At 47.3% G+C, this 19,925-nt stretch overlaps 1 protein-coding gene across 1 annotated transcript in view; it reads right to left on the bottom strand.

Annotated features, from left to right (window-relative positions):
* Positions 1-3,900: 3,900 nt before the first annotated feature.
* The window catches only part of LOC149435412 (uncharacterized), a 73,728-nt gene continuing 57,703 nt past the window's right edge, over positions 3,901-19,925 (bottom strand). Inside the window, 5 exon segments of the mRNA XM_089662702.1 lie at positions 3,901-5,384; positions 5,387-5,431; positions 14,740-14,863; positions 17,786-18,222; positions 19,429-19,483. Of these exon segments, the coding sequence (XP_089518828.1) occupies positions 4,795-5,384; positions 5,387-5,431; positions 14,740-14,863; positions 17,786-18,222; positions 19,429-19,483 (1,251 nt within the window). The 3' untranslated portion in view covers positions 3,901-4,794.

Here is a 19,925-nt window from a genome sequence, read left to right as displayed (position 1 = left end):
TGAAATCATGGACAGTCTTGAGGCACTCTTTGAAATTATGGACAAAGGATGCCTCAAGACTGTCCATGATTTCAAAGGGTGCCTCAAAACTGTCCATAATTTCAAAAGGTGCCTCAAGACTGTCCATGATTTCAGTCTTGAGGCACTCTTTGAAATCATGGACAGTCTTGAGGCACCCTTTGAAATCATGGACAGTCTTGAGGCACCCTTTGAAATCATGGACAGTCTTGAGGCACCCTTTGAAATCATGGACAGTCTTGAGGCACCCTTTGAAATCATGGACAGTCTTGAGGCACCCTTTGAAATCATGGGCAGTCTTGAGGCACCCTTTGAAATCATGGGCAGTCTTGAGGCACCCTTTGAAATCATGGGCAGTCTTGAGGCACCCTTTGAAATCATGGGCAGTCTTGAGGCACCCTTTGAAATCATGGGCAGTCTTGAGGCACCCTTTGAAATCATGGGCAGTCTTGAGGCACCCTTTGAAATCATGGGCAGTCTTGAGGCACCCTTTGAAATCATGGGCAGTCTTGAGGCACCCTTTGAAATCATGGGCAGTCTTGAGGCACCCTTTGAAATCATGGGCAGTCTTGAGGCATCCTTTGTCCATAATTTCAAAGGGTGCCTCAACACTGCCCATGATTTCAAAGGGTGCCTCAAGACTGCCCATGATTTCAAAGGGTGCCTCAAGACTGCCCATGATTTCAAAGGGTGCCTCAAGACTGCCCATGATTTCAAAGGGTGCCTCAAGACTGCCCATGATTTCAAAGGGTGCCTCAAGACTGCCCATGATTTCAAAGGGTGCCTCAACACTGCCCATGATTTCAAAGGGTGCCTCAACACTGCCCATGATTTCAAAGGGTGCCTCAACACTGTCCATGATTTCAAAGGGTGCCTCAACACTGTCCATGATTTCAAAGGGTGCCTCAACACTGTCCATGATTTTAAAGGGTGCCTCAAGACTGAAAAAAGGTTGGGAAACACTGCCTTAGCCTATATGCTATACATTCTTATCAGTCCCTACCCTCACGGAGATTACAAAGGACTGCATATAAATACCTGGAGTCATAAGATGAGCCCAGGCTGAAGCTGACTGTACACATGGCAATTCACACTTAAATTTCAACCACTTTCCATCCACCAGCATAATGTACATATTTCCAGTAACCCCCAGAAACCAAGCAATCTACCACCACTGTGTCTGACAGATCACCAGAATCCCCCCCCCCCCATTGTGAAGTCAAACACTGGGTAAGAAACTGAATCAAAAGCATCAAAAACCATCGGTAATGTCTTTAGAAGGGATCAGATGCTTACGCCTGGTTTAGTCCAGGTAATTGTGAGCCCGCCTCCTCGTGATTGATCAAAACCACCTTTGATCCACCAAAGCAGATTTTGATTTCTTCAACTGCCATTTTGATCGCTCAGTCAAATTGCTGGGTGTATTGCCAAGCTGAATGGCTTAAGCCATCTTTGAGGTGAGATGGGTTTTCTTTCAGATTGACCTTGATGGACCTGATTAGAAACTTCTCAGCTGAATTACACAACCATGACAAAAGAACAAAGGAGCTATAAAAACTATATACAAAAATGTTATTCCATGGGGTAAGTATAGGTGATTGCAGGTTGCAGCCTCTCCCTGGAAATACAGACACATAGAAAGCAGTAAGGGCACCCCCACCAATGGTGACTCGAGTCCACAGCAAACTCAATGGATTTACGCATCCACACGTTTTGGAAGTCCATACACTCCACCTTCATCTGGAGTTGAGTATTGTGGAAGTTCAACCATTCCTGCACCCAAAAGAATTGTTAGATCATCGGTACTCTCCAGGCATTGTGGAAGCTACATAATACTGAAAGTGGTTGGAAAGGCTCAAGGTTTTTTAAAAATGAAATGCATGAAGGTGTAAAAAAAAAAAAAAAAAAAAAAAAACCTTCCCTGGGCAGCAGCCCCCCTCCAATACTCACCTTAGCCCCCTCTCGATCCAGCAATGTACACTGGGGTTTTGGCTACCCAGGGACTCCCTTTCCTCACTGGTTGAGACACTGGCTCCTGCTGCTGTCAATCACAACCAGTGAGCCAATGAGAAGAGAGAGGGGGCAGGACAGGGCAGTGGCTCCGTGTGTGAATGGAAACACAGGTGCCCGCATAGCAAGCTGCCTGCTGTGAGGTCAGGAGAGACTACGGGGGACCCGAGAAGGGCCGGGTCCGGGCTGCTCTGTGCAAAACCACTAGACACAGCAGGTAAGTATAGACAGGTTTGTTATTTTTAGAGAAAAACATGTAAGCCTTTAGTATCGCTTTAAGTGATATTAAATGCAAATTAAAAAAAAAAAAAACATGTTAAACTTACCTGCTCTGTATAACCAAAAGGGTCGAGTATCTGTCTGCTCGTCCCTCTATGAATGCATGTTCCCAAAGAACCTTCCCCCCCCAGTGGGACTTTAAAGCAGTAATAGGATCATACATATATTGAAAAAGACATTTGATTAAAAAAGATTGAGGGCACCCAAGCAGGCTCGCTCCCGAGCCACTGCTCTGAGCGTCCATTCACATACAGAGCCGTGGCTTGGCCCCGCCCTCTCTCTTCTTTAAAGCGATACTAAAGGCTTACATTTTTTTAAGGAGAGAAAGGGCAGGACCAAGCCACGGCTCTGTATGTGGACACTCAGAGCAGTGGCTCCAGAGCGAGCCTGCTTGGGTGCCCCATAGCAAGCTGTTTGCTTTGGGGCACTTGGCCTGAAGGAACGCCCGCAGGGGACCTGAGAAGCAGAGGATCAGGACTGCTCTGCACAAAACCATTATACAGAGCGGGTACGTTTAACATGTTTGTTATCTTTTTTTTTAAATTTGTATTTCACATACAGAGCCGCGGCTTGGCCCCGCCCTCTCTCGCCTTAAAAATGTAAGCCTTTAGTATCGCTTTAAAGTGATATTAAATGCAAATTAAAAAAACAGCAACAAACATGTTAACCCCTTGAAGCCGGCACCTCCCAGCCCTTTAAGGGTTTCAGAAACGGGAGGCAGGGCGGGGTTTTAGGGTCATATGACCGCTGTGATTCGCCGGTCACATGATCGGGAAAGGTCCCAATCGAAAGAGATGATTGGGACCTTTCCGTGAGTACCGGACATGTGTGCTGGGTGCGCTTTCAGCACGTTTTTTTTAATTGCACATAAATGTGCAGCCGCTCTGCGTCTGGGCCCAGACACCGGGAGGCCGCACATTTGTGTGTGGCCGGCGTGAAGAGGTTAAACGTACCCGCTCTGTATAATGGTTTTGCACAGAGCAGACCTGATCCTCTTCTTCTCGGGTCCCCTGCGGGCGCTCCTTCTGGCCAAGTGCCCCCACAGCAAACAGCTTGCTATGGGGCACCCAAGCACTGCTCTGAGTGTCCATTCACATACAGAGCCGTGCTTGGTCCCGCCCCCTCTCTCCTTATTGGTTTATTAGCTGTGACTGACATCAGCAGGAGCGAATGGCTCTCACTGCTGTCTCCGTCAATGAGGAGGGAGAGTCCCTGAAGAGCCGCTGGATCGCGATGGGGCTCAGGCAAGTATGGGGGGAGGGCTGGGGAGCTGAAGAGAATAGAATGCATGAAGGTAAAAAACCTTGAGCCTTTACAGCCACTTTAATCCCTGATAACGAGGGCGTGTGCAAACTGCCAAGAACGCGCTTCTATAAGATCACTTAGGACCCGATCACCATTGGTGTGACTCTTCTGCATTCCTTTCAGAACCCGTTCTTGTATTTGGGGTGGCTGGTTGTTTGGCCTCAATGAAGCAATCTAGCTTTATCAATGAGACAAACACTAACACTGGACGTTGGTAATTCGAGATCTGGCACCTCCAATGCTTGTACCCCGAAGTTCTCTATGGAGATAGACACGCACACCAGGCAATTGGGAAAAATGGGTGGATCACGCTGTGGTGACCTCATATTGCACCTGACAGACAGACGGACATATCCTGCCCAGTCACAAGTTTGCTCGAGAAACACATTTCCTGTAGGGAGGTTTAGAGTCAGATCATCACGGGGGGGGGGGGGGGGGGTAACAGCACCAATGTAAGGTAATAGGAGGGTCCATCAGACGCCCAAAGTGCAGAACCGAGTTGCGAGCAGCTGCCCGAAGTTGTAAAATGTGCCAGATATGTGACACCTCACCATCAGAGGCCAGAGAAGTGTGAGTACGTTCCAGGGGCAGCGAGAGTTTCCTTCTCCGGGTGTCGCTCACGTCATCCCCAGCACAGGCCGTCGCAGATAAAACGTTCGATACGCACTGCCAGGACAGACCTCTGCATGAACCATACCAGGGGCTGCTCATGGATCACAATGTTTTTTTTCGGCAGACACCGATATCATCTGCCCATGACGGGAAGCCAAAGCGTGGTCAGGATTTCGCAAGAGAACGAACGGAAAGCAAAAAGGCGAGCATCAGTCATCTGGAAGATGTGAAAACGCAGGAGAGGTCGCCCTTACCCCGAATACAACCACAGCCCATCAGCCGCCATTAACACACTTCAAGTGCTATCGCCTGTGCATTTGGCCTTGCGTTTACCTAGAAAAACGGCTCCTGGGATGGTCGATGTGCTATCTGCCTGTCAGTTCATTCATGTGGTAGCAACGAATTAAAAATAGGGCCTAAAAACCAGAACATAAATGAGGTGCCCGGTCTTCTGTCTCCCACTGAGGTGTCCACGCCATGTCTGGGGCCCTCCTTTATTGTAGCGCAACACAGACATCTCAGCTACCTCCCACAATTGTCCATCACCCTTCGTATGAACGCATCGAAATCTCATCCTTGCGTATACTCCACCGGTGGCCCCAGCGCGTCGCCGTGGACCTTCTGGTGTTTGAGGAGCTCGGACCTCCAGCGGTAACTCTTGCCGCACTCGTTGCAAGGGTAAGGCCGCTCCCCCGTGTGCGTCTTGACGTGGGTGGTGAGGTGCTGCCGCTGGACGAAGCATTTGCCGCACTGTTTGCACTTGTAAGGCCGCTCCCCCGTATGAATGCGCTTGTGGATGATTAAGGCCGTCCGGCGACGGAAGACTTTGCCGCATTCGTTGCACAAGTTTGGCTTCTCGCCGGCCTGGTGGCTGCGTTGATGCTTCAGCAAGTCTGAACTTCGCGCGAATCGCTTCTCGCACTCGTTGCAGGAGAAGAGCTTCTCCCGAGGGGCCCTGCGGTGGTCTAAGAAGGGCAGGCTGTGCCGGAAGCCACGGAGAGGGTCGGTGGAGGTATGAGGCTCCACACCCTGAACAGTTTGCCCGGGGAAGTCTCTGGCTTCTTGAGGAACACCGGCGTGGTTCATCTCAGGCCGCAGCTCACCGCTGAGAGGGATGTGATCTTTAGAGTCCGAGGGGACTGCCAGCTCTCCGGGGGGCTCTCTGGAGCCATTTCCCTTCCCGTTTTATTAATCCACACTTCACCTGCTGGGTAAAAGAGGAAATAGAATTAACCCCAGACATAAAATCCCCCCCCCAGACATATCCACAGTCATTGAAAGCATTTGGGCATCCCAGGTCTTTAATTTATCAAATTAACCACTTCCAGTCCAGACGCTTTCACCCCCCCCCCTTCCAGTCCAGACGCTTTCACCCCCCCCCCTTCCAGTCCGGACGCTTTCCTCTTCCAGTCCAGACGCTTTCCCCACCACCCCCTTCCAGTCCGGACGCTTTCCCCACCACCCCCTTCCAGTCCGGACGCTTTCCCCACCACCCCCTTCCAGTCCGGACGCTTTCCCCACCACCCCCTTCCAGTCCGGACGCTTTCCCCACCCACCCCCTTCCAGTCCGGACGCTTTCACCCCCCCCCCCCTTCCAGTCCGGACGCTTTCACCCCCCCCCCCCTTCCAGTCCGGACGCTTTCACCCCCCCCCCTTCCAGTCCGGACACTTTCACCCCCCCACTTCCAGTCCGGACACTTTCACCCCCCCCCTTCCAGTCCGGACACTTTCACCCCCCCCCCCCCTTCCAGTCCGGACACTTTCACCCCCCCCCCCTTCCAGTCCGGACACTTTCACCCCCCCCCCTTCCAGTCCGGACACTTTCACCCCCCCCTTCCAGTCTGGACACTTTCACCCCCCCCCTTCCAGTCCGGACACTTTCACCCCCCCTTCCAGTCCGGACACTTTCACCCCCCTTCCTGCCCAGGCCAATTTTCAGCTTTCTGAGCTATCACCCCTTGAATGACAATTGCGCGGTCATGCAACACTGTACCCATATGAAATTTTTGCATTTTTTTTTTTGAGACAGACAAAGCTTTATTTTGGTGGTATTTATTCACCTCTGGGATTTTTATTTTTTTTGCTATATAAATGAAAAAGTCCAAAAATTTTGAAAAAAAAAAAAAGTGTTTTTCTCATAAAATTTTGCAAATAAATATTTCTTCATAAATCTTGGCCAAAATGTATTCAGTTATCTTTTTAGTAAAAAAAAAAAATAACCAAAATTAGTTTATAACCAAAAATTATAATCTTTAAACATTTGTTTTTACATGTTTATTTAATTTTTTTATATTATTATTTATGGTTTTTTTTTTTTACATACCGTCACCCTAGCAGTACAGGGTCACCATAGCAAGACTTTACTATTTGTGGGGGGTGATGAAGATTTTTTTTTTTTTGTACATGAATTGCTTTTACACCCATAAAGGCTGTAAAAAGCAATCATTTCACCTTCTCTCTGGCTGCATTCTTGCAGCCATTGACAAATACTGTGAGAGCTGTGATTGGTCACAGCTTGTCACATGGCACAAGGCTGTTGTGAATAGCCCTGTACTATGTGACCTCTGTGATTATTCACAGATTTCACACATAGTAAGCAATGATGTCAGAAGTGACATCTTGCTTACCACTCTTCATGTGATCACATGATCGGCCAACCAGTAATCACATGATCAGGACCTCAGACAGATGTCCCGTATGACGATTGTGAACAGTGATCACACGATCGGCCAATCAGTGATCACATGATCGGGGCCTCACACAGAGGTCCCGTACAACGGTCGGTGTTCCACTGTGGGTCGTGGTGCTTCACGCTCACAGGGAGCGCGCACAAGCAAGGAGTGGGGAGGCCGTTTATAAACGGCCACCCGACCCTGCACTGCTCCCGTCCGGCCGTTTATATACATGGGCCGGACGGGAAGTGGTTAAATGAATACAAATTTAAGGTAGAAGTATAACATTTCCAAATCATTGTTGATTCTCCCCCGGGGGTCCAAGTGCATAGAACACTTCTGATTCCTGCTGTGGTTGCTGAGCTAGCTTGGTCACCAGCACACCACCCCTTCTAACAAGGATGTTCAACCAAGCAAGTAGACAAATATTTAACCATTTCCATACCGGGCAATTTTACCCCTTCCTGCCCAGGCCATTTTTCAGGTTTCAGCGCTCTCACACTTTGGGTACAGTGTTGTATGACCGCGCAATTGTCATTCAAACTAAAATTGTAATCATTTTCTTCACACAACTAGAGCTTTCTTTTGGTGGTATTTAATCACCGCTGGGGTTTTTATTTTTTGCTAAATTAACAAAAAAAGACCAAACATTTTGAAAAAAAAACACGTTTTTCTTTGTTTGTGTTATAAAAGTTTACAAATAAATAATTGTTCTTCATAAATTTAGGGCGAGATGTATTCTGCTACATGTCTTTGGTGAAAATAATCCAAATTAGGATGTATTATTTAGTTTGTAGGAAAGTTATAGAGTTCACAAACTATGGTATAGATCTGAAGATTGATCAATCCTGAAGTACTGACAGCCAATTTAATTTCTTGAGGTCCAAGAATGTCAGAACAGTACAGATATCCCCCAAATGTCAGGACAGTACAGATATCCCCCAAATGTCAGGATAGGACAGATATCCCCCAAATGTCAGAACAGTACAGATATCCCCCAAATGACCCCTTTTTGCAGAGTAGACAGTCCGACGTACTTCATAAGAGGCACGGCGAGTTTTTTGAAGTTGTATTTTTTTGTCATAATTTTTCGGAAAATGAAAAAATTAAAAAAATTATTTTCACTATTTTTTTTTTTACATACTGTCACCAGTGCAGTACAGCGTCATCATATAACTGACATGGCGGTGATTAGGGACACTGACTGGTGACAGTATGAAAAAAAAAATATATTTTTTTTTTATTTTTTTTTTTTATTATATTTAATTTTTTATTACTTTTTTTTTATTTTTTTTAAGACTTTTTTTCATATTTTACTATGACCAAAGTAGTACAATGTTACCATAGTAACATTGTACTACTTTGGGGAAGTGATCAGTATTTTTTTTTTTTTTTTTTTTTTTTTTACACAATTTGCTTATAGCAAAGAATTACTTTGCTATAAGCAAGCATTTACCTGAATGTCATCGATTCATTCAGCTTTTTTTTTTTTTTTTTGTGCTTAGCTGTGATTTGGTCACAGCTAATCACATGACATGTGCATGTGATTAGCTGTGACCATTCACAGCTAGGCGCTAGTATACAATGGATGGCATCATGAATGAAGCCATCTATTGTATACAACTGTCATGTGACCTGCTGTGATTGGTCACAGCAGGTCACATGGTACCAGCAACGGGAGCCGGTTCTCGGATCTATCATCGGCCGTGTCCGAGGTGCACGGCCGGTGACAGATCGCACTGCTGCGCCACTCTGCATTAGTGCAAACGGTGCATGTGCGGGAGCACGCCAAATGGCGTGCACCCGGAGCGCAGAGACACTTCTGAAGCTGCCAAACGGCCATTGGCTGGGTGGCTAATGGTTAATAAGGTGTGACCTGGTTTCTGGCAGAAGGCACACACTGGGGACCAGAGGAAACCCACACAAGCACAAGAAGAACATGCAAACTCCATGCAGATAGCACCCTGGCCAGCATACAGAGGACCCATGGTGGAAGTGCTAACCACTCAGCCACTGTGCTGCCTAATGATGTTATAATAGGAGGGGCGTTCAAGTCCACCCGGGACTTTTGAGTTTTTATATAGTAAAAGTCAACAGATCCATGCTATAATATGAGGGGCATTCAAGTCAGAACGGGACTTTTGAGTTTATATGGTAAAAGAAGAAATTTCAAAGATTGGAAACAGCATTTATTTTCCGACATACTCCCCTGCTACATTTACCCACCTATCCCAGCGTATAACTATGCCTGGAAAGCTTCGGCATAGAAAGTTTTGGCAGTACGCTTGAACCAGCCTAGGACAGCCGGCTTCACTTCCTCATCATGTTCACCATTCCCACAGAAAGATTTGTCTCTTTTGCACCACAGGTTATGCGTCGGTGATGCAGGATCAGGCGTTCCACGTGCTGAATGTTCACAGGAATGACTGCTGTGGGCTGGCAACCGCCATCTTTGAAACGTTGCGGCTGATCGTTTCATCACCGAACTGGGCTTGAAGTCTTCTGTAGATATCCGCGGGTTTTACGCGAAGAAACTTTATCACCACACGCTATTCCACGCACGCACTAACACTGGTGTCCGCCATCTTGATTAACAGTGTCTGGACTGGCCTCCGACACTTGCTCCGCCTATCAGTAATAGGTCACATTTGGTGAAGAAACTTCATCACCACACGCTGTTCCACGCATGCACTAACACTGGTGTCCGCCATCTTGATTAACAGTCTCTGGACTGGCCTCCAACACGTGCGCCGCCTATCAGTAATAGGACACACTTGGTGAAGAAACTTCATCACCACACGCTGTTCCACGCACGCACTAACACTGGTGTCCGCCATCTTGATTAACAGTCTCTGGACTGGCCTCCAACACGTGCGCCGCCTATCAGTAATAGGACACACTTGGTGAAGAAACTTCATCACCACACGCTGTTCCACGCACGCACTAACACTGGTGTCCGCCATCTTGATTAAGTGTCTGGACTGGCCTCCGACACGTGCTCCGCCTATCAGTAATAGGACACACTTGCCACTTTTAGTTGAGTACCGCCACGCCAGCATCCCTTTTTATGCCTGGAAAATGAAAAGCTTGACTTGAATGCCCCTCGTATATTCTGGACCACTGTAAAGCAATCTACTTGTTTGTACTTCACTGTGCATACCCTCAATGGATCGTCACACGTCCTTACTATATGTGACTGCTGCATATGGGTCCACTTTGTTTATACTTTAGTAGCATAAAAAAGAAGGATGGAGACGATCAACTTCCAGGAGTCCAAAACGCATTTAATATGATCATCAGATACAGGGAAAAACCACATTCTGCATGTTTTACTCCATCGGGAGCTTATTTTGTGCTACCATTGTTGACAGACCACAGACTGTTTGGAAGCGGTACGAACCTTGTAAGCCGTCAGCCACTAAGGCTTGCAGGACGTGTAGTTTCTTATTCACAGAGGACTGTGAATGAGTGACGCAGTCAGGTGGGCGGAGCGGGGGATCTTCTCCTCCTCCCGGGGGGGAGCGGGGCGCATTCTCCTCCTCCCGGGGGGGGGAAGCGGGGCGCATTCTCCTCCTCCCGGGGGGGGGAAGCGGGGAGCATTCTCCTCCTCCCGGGGGGGGGGAAGCGGGGAGCATTCTCCTCCTCCCGGGGGGGGGAAGCGGGGCGCATTCTCCTCCTCCCGGGGGATGAGTGGGGCGCATTCTCCTCCTCCCGGGGGATGAGTGGGGCGCATTCTCCTCCTCCCGGGGGGGGGGGCGCATTCTCCTCCTCCCGGGGGGGGGGCGCATTCTCCTCCTCCCGGGGGGGGGGGGGGGGGCGCATTCTCCTCCTCCCGGGGGGGGCGCATTCTCCTCCTCCAGGGGGGGAGCGGGACGCATTTTCCGCCTCCCGGGGGGGAGCGGGACGCATTTTCCTCCTCCCGGGGGGGGGGGGTGCGGGGCGCATTCTCCTCCTCCCGGGGGGGGCGCATTCTCCTCCTCCTGGGGGGGGGGGGGGGGGGGAAGCGGGGCGCATTCTCCTCCTCCCGGCGGGAGCGGGGACTGGTCTATTTATAACATGTTACACCCTGAATATGGATGTACAGTGAGGAACAGAAGTATTTGCACCCCCTGCGATTTTGCAAGTTCTCCCACTTAGAAATCATGGAGGGGTCTGACATTCACATTGTAGGGGCATTCCCACCCTGAGAGACAGAATTTTTTTTTAAATTCCGTCTCACATTATATGATTTGTAAAGAATGTATTTGTCTCGCACGGCTGAACAAAAGTATTTGAACAACTAAGAAACAGCAAGAATTCTGTCTCTCAAAGACCTGTTACTGCGCCTTTAATAAGTCCACCTCTACTCCACTCACTCATCTAACTTAGTAGCACCTGTCTGAGCTCTTTAAAGACACCTGTCCACCCCACAGTCAGTCAGACACCAACTACTACCATGGGCAAGACCAAAGAGCTGTCAAAAGACACCAGAGACAAAATTGTGGACCTCCACAAGGCTGGAAAGGGCTACGGGGCAATTGCCAAGCAGCTTGGTGAAAATAGATCAACTGTTGGAGCAATTGTTAGAAAATGGAAGAGGCTAAAGACGACTGTCAGTCTCCCTCGGACTGGGGCTCCATGCAAGATCTCACCTCGTGGGGTATCACTGATGATAAGAAAGGTGAGGAATCAGCCCAGAACTACAAGGGAGGAGCTGGTCAATGACATGAAGAGAGCTGGGACCACAGTTTCAAAGGTCACTGTCGGTAGAACACTACGCCGTCATGGTTTCCAATCATGCATTGCACGGAAGGTTCCCCTGCTCAAGTCATCACATGTCCAGGCCTGTCTGAAGTTTGCCAATGACCATCTGGATGATCCAGTGGAGGCATGGGAGAAAGTCATGTGGTCAGATGAGACCAAAGTAGAACTTTTTGGTCTAAACTTCACTCGTCGTGTTTGGAGGAAAAAGAAGGATGAGTTGCATCCCAAGAACACCATCCCTACTGTGAAGCATGGGGGTGGTAACATCATGCTTTTGGGGTGCTTTTCTGCGAAGGGGACAGGACGACTGCACTGTATTAAGGAGAGGATGAATGGGGCCATTTATTGTGAGATTTTGAGCAACAACCTCCTTCCCTCAGTCAGAGCATTGAAGATGGGTCGTGGCTGGGTCTTCCAACATGACAACGACCCGAAGCACACAGCCAGGATAACCAAGGAGTGGCTCCGTAAGAAGCATATCAAGGTTCTGGAGTGGCCTAGCCAGTCTCCACACCTAAATCCAATAGAACATCTTTGGAGGGAGCTGAAACTCCGTGTTGCTCAGCGACAGCCCCGAAACCTGACAGATCTAGAGGAGATCTGTGGGGAGGAGTCGGCCAAAATCCCTGTTGCAGTGCAAACCTGGTCAGGAACTACAGGAACCGTCTGACCTCTGTAATTGCAAACAAAGGCTTCTGTACCAAATATTAACACGGATCTTCTCAGGGGTTCAAATACTTCTGTTCAGCAGTGCGAGACAAATACATTCTTTACAAATCATACAATGGGATTTCCTGAATTTGTTTTTTTTAATTCTGTCTCTCAGAGTGGGAATGCCCCTACAATGTGAATGTCAGACCCCTCCATGATTTCTAACTGGGAGAACTTGCAAAATCGCAGGGGGTTCAAATACTTTTGTTCCTCACTGTAACATGTTATGAAAGGTGAACTTATCCTTTAAAGAATACAAAAACCCAACATTTCCTATTCCTGCCCTGTGCCTGCTGTACCATGTGCTTGTATGAAAAGGTCTCCTATTCTCTTTGTATTGCTTCCTTTGTGTGCCATCCCTGATGTTCCTGCCAGTCCCACTGCTTTCCTACTAAAAACTGACAACACTAGATATGAGAACACAGCGTGGTCAGTTCTCTAGCTGTGCTGGGAACTCAGCCTGCTCTCATCCAAAGATCAGACTTGTCCCAACACCCCCCCCCCCCCCAGCCCCCCCAGCCATACCAGTGTGCTGCTGCTCTTCCGCCTTGAGCTATTTATGCAGCTAAGAATAGAGGGCATGTGATCACTTATAAAACATTATAAAAAAAAAAAAAAAAAGGTATTTTACATTTTTTTATATTATCTATACACAAATGTTTTGCCTTTCATTTCTATTTTAAACAGCATGGGTTATTTTACAAGTCGAGGGTTTACAATCGATCAGTTAACCACTAGAAAACCCGCTAAAGTACTTATGTGGAGGGCATCTTCCTGATTTTATTTTAGACGGCAGACGGCTTTTTTTTGTAAAGCAGCTAATTAGCCACTGGATTGCTTTTACAGGCGGCGGGAGATGTTGCCTCCCCATACCGCCCTCCCCGCCTCTTCAGGAACTTACTATAAAGCCCATGGAGGACCGGAAGGTCTCCAGTGAACTCTGTGGTATAGGAAACTGGAAGAAAAGGATCAGCATTTCCAGTTTCCCGGAAAGTACACAGCGTCATTTTTAAAAGTCTAAAGCATTTGATTACACCAATCACACTATAGAAACAGAGTCCAGATGAGTTCCGGATGCGTTTTTGACGTGTTTTTGGCATGTTCCGGTGCATTTTTGAAGCATTCCAATGAGTTTTTTAATACATTCCAGATCATTTTTTCCCCTCTCTATTTCTTGAGTTTACATAGGGACATGTGCATTCCAGTGTGTTTTTGGCACATTCCGGTGCATTTTACCGCGTTCCAGTACAGTTGTGTGCAGGAAAAATGCAGCCTGCTCTACTTTTTTTTCTGCATCCAGAACACACTGGAACTGCAAGTGCTGATGTGAACTATGACACTGACAACCACATCACCTACTTTCTGTGCGTTTTGGATGCAGAAAAAGAGCAACTGAAACATGGAGTGTGAACCGGCCATTAGGACAGAGGAGAGGTCTAGGGTTTAATAGACCCCAAATCTCTCCATAGAGACTACCTGTCACTGTATTTGTGTCAAAAGTGATGTTTAAATTCCTTGTGACAGCAATAAAAGATATTAAAAAAAAATTTTTTGAAGAAAGTGTAAAAATAAATACGTGCCCCCATCCCCCTGGCAAACGCACGCTTTGGTCCCACACACATACGACAATCACACCACACATATAAGACAATGCCGTGAACATGAGAATGAGAGCGATAATTCCAGCACCAGAACCTCCTCTGTGACTCTAAACTGGTAACTTGTAAAGGCTTATAATGCGTCGCGCCTATGGAAATTTTTAAACACCATAGTTTGGCACCATTCTACAAGCGTGCGCAATTTAAAGTGTAATATGTTTGGTATCTATTTACTCAGCGTAACATCAGCATATTTTGCCAAAAAAAACACTGAGTATTTGGTGTTCGTGTGCATTAATATTTATTAAAGTGTATTTTTTCACAAAAGAACCTTGTCCAAAAAAAAATAATAAAAAAATAAAAAAATAAATAAATATATATATATATATATATATATATATATATATATATATATATATATATAAAAAATATATAAATATATATTTATTATTTTTTTAACGCAGAAGCCATAGAAAATAAAATGTTGGGTTCTGCAATCTTTCATGTCACAACACAGTATTTGCTTAGCGATTTTTTGAACAAAAGTTTTATGTGAAAAAATACACTTTAATATATATATAGATAGATAGATAGATAGATAGATAGAGAGAGAGAGAGAGATGCAAACAAAGTGGACCCTGCACGCCGTGCTTAGCAACATCAAGTTTGTGTTTCCTGATCTACTTAGTAACATCACAAAAAACCCAAATCTTTTTCTCTTGCACTTTGCCACTGTATGCCTCTGACTCTAAGAGGACCTGTCATTTGGAGTGACCTGGGTTCAGGCTTACCCAGTGATATGAGGGAGTCCGCGCTGTCCTTCAGCATATTCCGGTACAGCTCCTTCTGCCATTCCTCCAGATCCTTCCACTCTTCTGAGAAGCATACCGCCATGTCATCAAACGACACCGATGTCTAAAACACAGCGGGCAATCAGAGGAGGACAAGGCACAGTAGGACAATGCTGCAACCATGTCATTATAATGGGACATGCAGTGCCCCCCCCCCCCCCCCACATGCACACACACTTTAATGAAAGTCACACACCCAAATGCTGATATAAAAGGATAAGTCCAGCTTTTAACAAAACAATTATAAATGTGCTTTTATTATGTTTTGTTTCTGGAGCCTCTAAAGAATTGCACCAGCAATCAGTAGAACGTTGTCTACCTCTGACCTGTCACGTAGAGTCAGGAAGACCCGATGAACCATCACGGTGCTCCACAGTTAACTGACAACTACAAACAGACAACCTGGAACATGTAGTGCTCTCAGTCACAGAACACTGGGAATAAGTGAATAGAAGATCCCCCCCGCTAGCTGTCACATCAGGGATCTGAGGGGGTGTGGGGGGCCGGTCCGATCCTAACATGTTACACCCTGAATGTGGATAAAACATATTACGAAAGGTGAGTTTATCCTTTAAGACAATAGTGACTGAGGGCAATGACGGGGACCTGTAATGGGGAACTGCTCATACCCGTCTGCCACTTCAGGAGTGTAAACAAGGAGGGATTCCCCCCCTCTTAGGCACCAGACATTCTGGAAAAGAAATCTGCAGGTACAGATTTTGCCTGCAGCATCACTTGCTGGTGAAACCCAGTACTGCAATGCAAGATCAAATCTTATTGTCACTAACCTGTAGGTTACACAGCGACTAGTGTGCTGTGGACTCCTGAATTAAAGCTAATCAGTTAGTTAACTGCTTCCCTACCGCCCTATAGCAGATATACTGCTACAAGTCGGCAGGGGTGCGCAAAATCACGTATATGTATGTGATTTTGCATTTCCGGATAGAGGGTGCGCATAGCCATTCGTGGCCGTGGCTGTCAATCACCAGGTTTTTGATATGTTCCAGTTTATTTTTTACCCTTTTTCTTCAGTTTAACCCCTTGGCGCCTCCCGACCCTTTAAGGGTTTCAGAAGCAGGGAGGCGGGGCTTTAGGGTCATGTGACTGCGGTGATTCGCCGTCATGACGGTCACATGATCGGGAAAGGTCCGATGGAAAGAGGAGATCGGGACCTTTCTGAGTACCGGACGTGTGTGCTGGGAGCGCACCGGGCGTGTGCTCTCAGCACATATGTTTTTCTCAATTGCACGCAAACTTGCGGCCGCTCAGCATCAAGCCCCAGACCCCGGGATGCCGCTGTCTTGGAAATTCGCTTTGAACAAATTTTTCCTTACCGTGAGTACTCTCAGTTGGATGCGCAGAAATCCCCCATAAAGCTGTGTGAACTTCGCTTACCGCGACTGCAGCTTAGCTCCACAATTCCTGCGCCTCCAACTGGGTTAGCTATCTTGAGATGTGGGGAAATGGAGCTCCAGTTACCTAGGAATGATCACACGACACGCTCAGGTTGCTGTTGGAATTCACATAGAGACTAGCTTCAGACTCAGCCCCCGGTTTTATCACACACACACGCCCTCCACATGAGTCAGGTCAATCCCCTCCCACAGAACAATGCATGGGGAGTGCCTATACACAGGATGTACATTCCGATTGGAGCGTAGCCTTTCCTCTTATCTATCACCAGTCCTCCCCTCCCTCCATGAAGTCTCTGAGGGAAGCAACCTTCCCCCTCCTATTAGCTCCTAGTGGTATGTAAATTCTCTGTACAAGCATCCCCTAGATTAAACAGTGCCAGTCTGTATCTGAATGGGCCCGATAGGATCTTTATTAAAACACATCCATTCAGATACAGTTTCAGGTTGGTAATGGCTTGTAAGATATACATGAGCCTACACACGGAGTTTGCACTGCCTGGCGCCTTGCGGTACGAAGTCCATGTGGTACTATGCTGCTGATATGTGGATACAGGCCCGCGGCCTACCGCCGGCGGCATTCGCATCGAATGCCGTGGTGGTATACACGCCGGTCTATAAGCGCAGATCTGCAATCTCATCCATTACCGAGCTAAGTACTGTAATACATACATTGTACATGCGCATGGCCCAATTGCAGCCTTCAGAGCTTTAATTAAGCCACACGAGAGACATATGAATAACACTCATATATGACACATTTAAAGTTCAACCTGTAAATACAAAATTTCCATGACACCGCATATTTGCGTGCGGCCGGAGATCGGGCTCTTTCCGTGAGTACCGGACATGTGTGCTGGGAGCGAGCAGGGCACGCGCTCTCAGCACGTTTTTCTTCATTGCACGCAACTGTGCGGCCACTCGGCATCTAGGCCAGACCCTGGGAGGCCACACATTTGCGTGCGGCCGGAGATCGGGACCTTTCCGTGAGTACCGGACATGTGAACTGGGAGCAAGCAGGGCGTGTGCTCTCAGCACAGATGTTTTTTTTAATTGCATGCAAACGTGTGGCCGCTCGGCATCAAGCCCCAGACCCCGGGATGCCGCACATTTGCGTGTGGCCGGAGATCAGGACCTTTCCGCGAGTACCGGACATGTGTGCTGGGAGTGAGCAGGGTGCGCGCTCTCAGCACGTTTTTCTTAATTGCAAGAAAAAGTGCGGCCGCTCGGCCTCTAGGCCAGACCCCAGGAGGCCCCACATTTGCATGCCGCCGGCACCAAAAGGTTAAATAGGGATGTGCGTTCCAGTACAGTAAAAATACAGCCTGCTCTACTTTTTTTTCTGCATACGGAACGCACTGGAACTGCAAGCACTGGTGTGAACTATGACATTGACAACCATATAACCTACTTTCTGTGCATTTTGGATGCAGAAAAAAGCAACTGAAACGCACGTAGTGTGAACTGGCCCTTAGCAAAAACCCCGAAAGCTTTAAGTAGCGGGTGCTTCGGGGAATTAGGCTGGCACAGGTAGCTCCAATCATTGGGGTAAGGACATTACACAGACCCCTTACCTCTCCACCACTGTGCACCCTCTGGTGTTTGAGCAGCTCGGACCTCCAGCGATAGCTCTTCCCACAGAGCGTACACGGAAAGGGCTTCTCCCCAGTGTGGGTCTTCAGGTGGGTGGTGAGATGCTGGCGCTGTACAAAGCTCTTCCCGCACTGAGCGCACTGGTACGGGCGTTCCCCGGTGTGAATGCGTTCGTGGATGAGCAGAGAGGTGTTGCGCCGGAAGCACTTGCCGCAATGATTGCACACGTAGGGCCGCTCTCCGAGGTGCGTACGCTGATGTCTCACCAGGTCCTGACTCTGCAGGAAGGTCTTCTCACACTGAGTACACGGGAACAAGCGTTCAGGGCCGCCACTCAGGTTCTTACCTGTGGCATTGGCAACCCCGTTAGCTTCCTGATGTGTGCTCTGACCGCCATTGATGGCTTTCCAATCATCCTCTGCTGACACAAACAAAAAAATGGTGTCAGTGAGGTTCACAAAACATCACTCTACAATACAAATTGCATCAAGCCAACCTCTCAGATTTCAGCATTGTTTGGGAATTTTGTACATACAATAAATATCATTTCTTGGAGTGCATTGAGAGATCATCAGGCTGCACTGCTACCTACAGGAGAATTAGGACGCTGGCAAAACAAACACAAAAATCGTATACCAAAGTCTTGTGTAAAAGTAGTACCAAGAGCATGATATTAGATACAGTGTGGGGGAGCTTGTGTCCCTCAATGAATGCCAAAAAGACTAACTGCTTGCCCACCGTCCTATAGAAGAACTACTGCTACAGGGCGGCGGAAAATCACACACACATATATATATATATATATACACATACATACATATACCCACAGTGTGTGTGTGTTAGTTATATATACAGTGAAGGAAATGCGTATTTGCTCCCCGGCTGATGTTGAATGTTCGCCCCTCACAAAGAAATGATCGGTCTAACAATGGAATGTTCGGTGTAACACTGAGAGACAGAATAAAACAAATTATTCAGCAGAAATGCGTCTAACAAATGATGACTGATCTGCATGTTCATGAGGGAAAGAAGGATTTGATCCCCTTCACAAAACATGACTTAGTACTTGGTGGCAAATCCCTTGTTGGCAATCACAGAGGTCAGACGTTTCCTGGAGTTGGCCCCCAGGTTCGCACACATCTCAGGAGGGATTTTGGCCCACTCCTCTTGGCAGATCCTCTCCAAGTCATTAAGGTTTGGTGGCGGACGTTTGGCAACTTGAACTTTCAGCTCCCTCCATAGATTTTCAATCGGATTAAGGTCTGGAGACTGGCTAGGCCACTCCAGGACCTTAATGTGCTTCTTCTTGAGCCAGGGGAGCAAATACGCATTTCTTTCACTGTGTATATGTATATCTATATATCTACCAGGGGCGGACTGACAACTCATGGGGCCCCTGTGTCGTTGCCAAAACTCAAAAAAGCCTATAAAAAAAAAAAAAGGTACCAGGGGCATCTCATGGGGCCCCCTACTGACCCTGGGCAGTGCCAGAGTTTCCCAATGGTCAGTCCACCCCGATATATTATATATATCCATCTATATCTCTATCTACACACACACACACATATATATATATATATGACAAGAACATTCTCTGTCGATTAGAAGTTGGGCCAAAACTCACCAAAGAAATTCTCCTTCTCAGTCTTACAGCCGGCATCCGTTTTGGACAACAGAGACTGGAGGGGGGGAAAAAAAAAAAAAAAAAAATAAAAATCACTCATTATTACCATAATTTTTAGGCAAAATATGTTGGTTGTAATATCCGACCTTCTCTTAAACAATGCTAGTTGCTTGGCTGCAATGCTAAAAGCTGAACTGCAATATTTTTTTCTCTCATGTTAAATACGTTGGCCCCAATTAAGAATATGAAATGTCCGGATGGCTGCTGGTTACGGCAAAAATTTTAGTTGCTCTGATAATACCGAACCGCACACACTGGGGAGATTTACGAATACTGGCGCACGCAGAATTTGGTCCAGCTGTGCATAGTAACCAATCAGATTTTAACTTCAACTTGTTCAATTAAGCTCTGACAATAAGTCCCGGTTCACATATGTGCGTTCCTGCGTTCATTTGAATGGACTCCCGTGCCCTGGGACACGCAGGGAAGAAGTCCCT

This window comes from Staurois parvus, unplaced genomic scaffold (genome assembly GCF_062004578.1).
Source record: "Staurois parvus isolate SC_StPar_1 unplaced genomic scaffold, SC_StPar_1.0 ptg001521l, whole genome shotgun sequence".
Taxonomy (NCBI): Eukaryota; Metazoa; Chordata; class Amphibia; order Anura; family Ranidae; genus Staurois; species Staurois parvus.
This window is presented reverse-complemented; position numbering and strand designations above follow the sequence as displayed.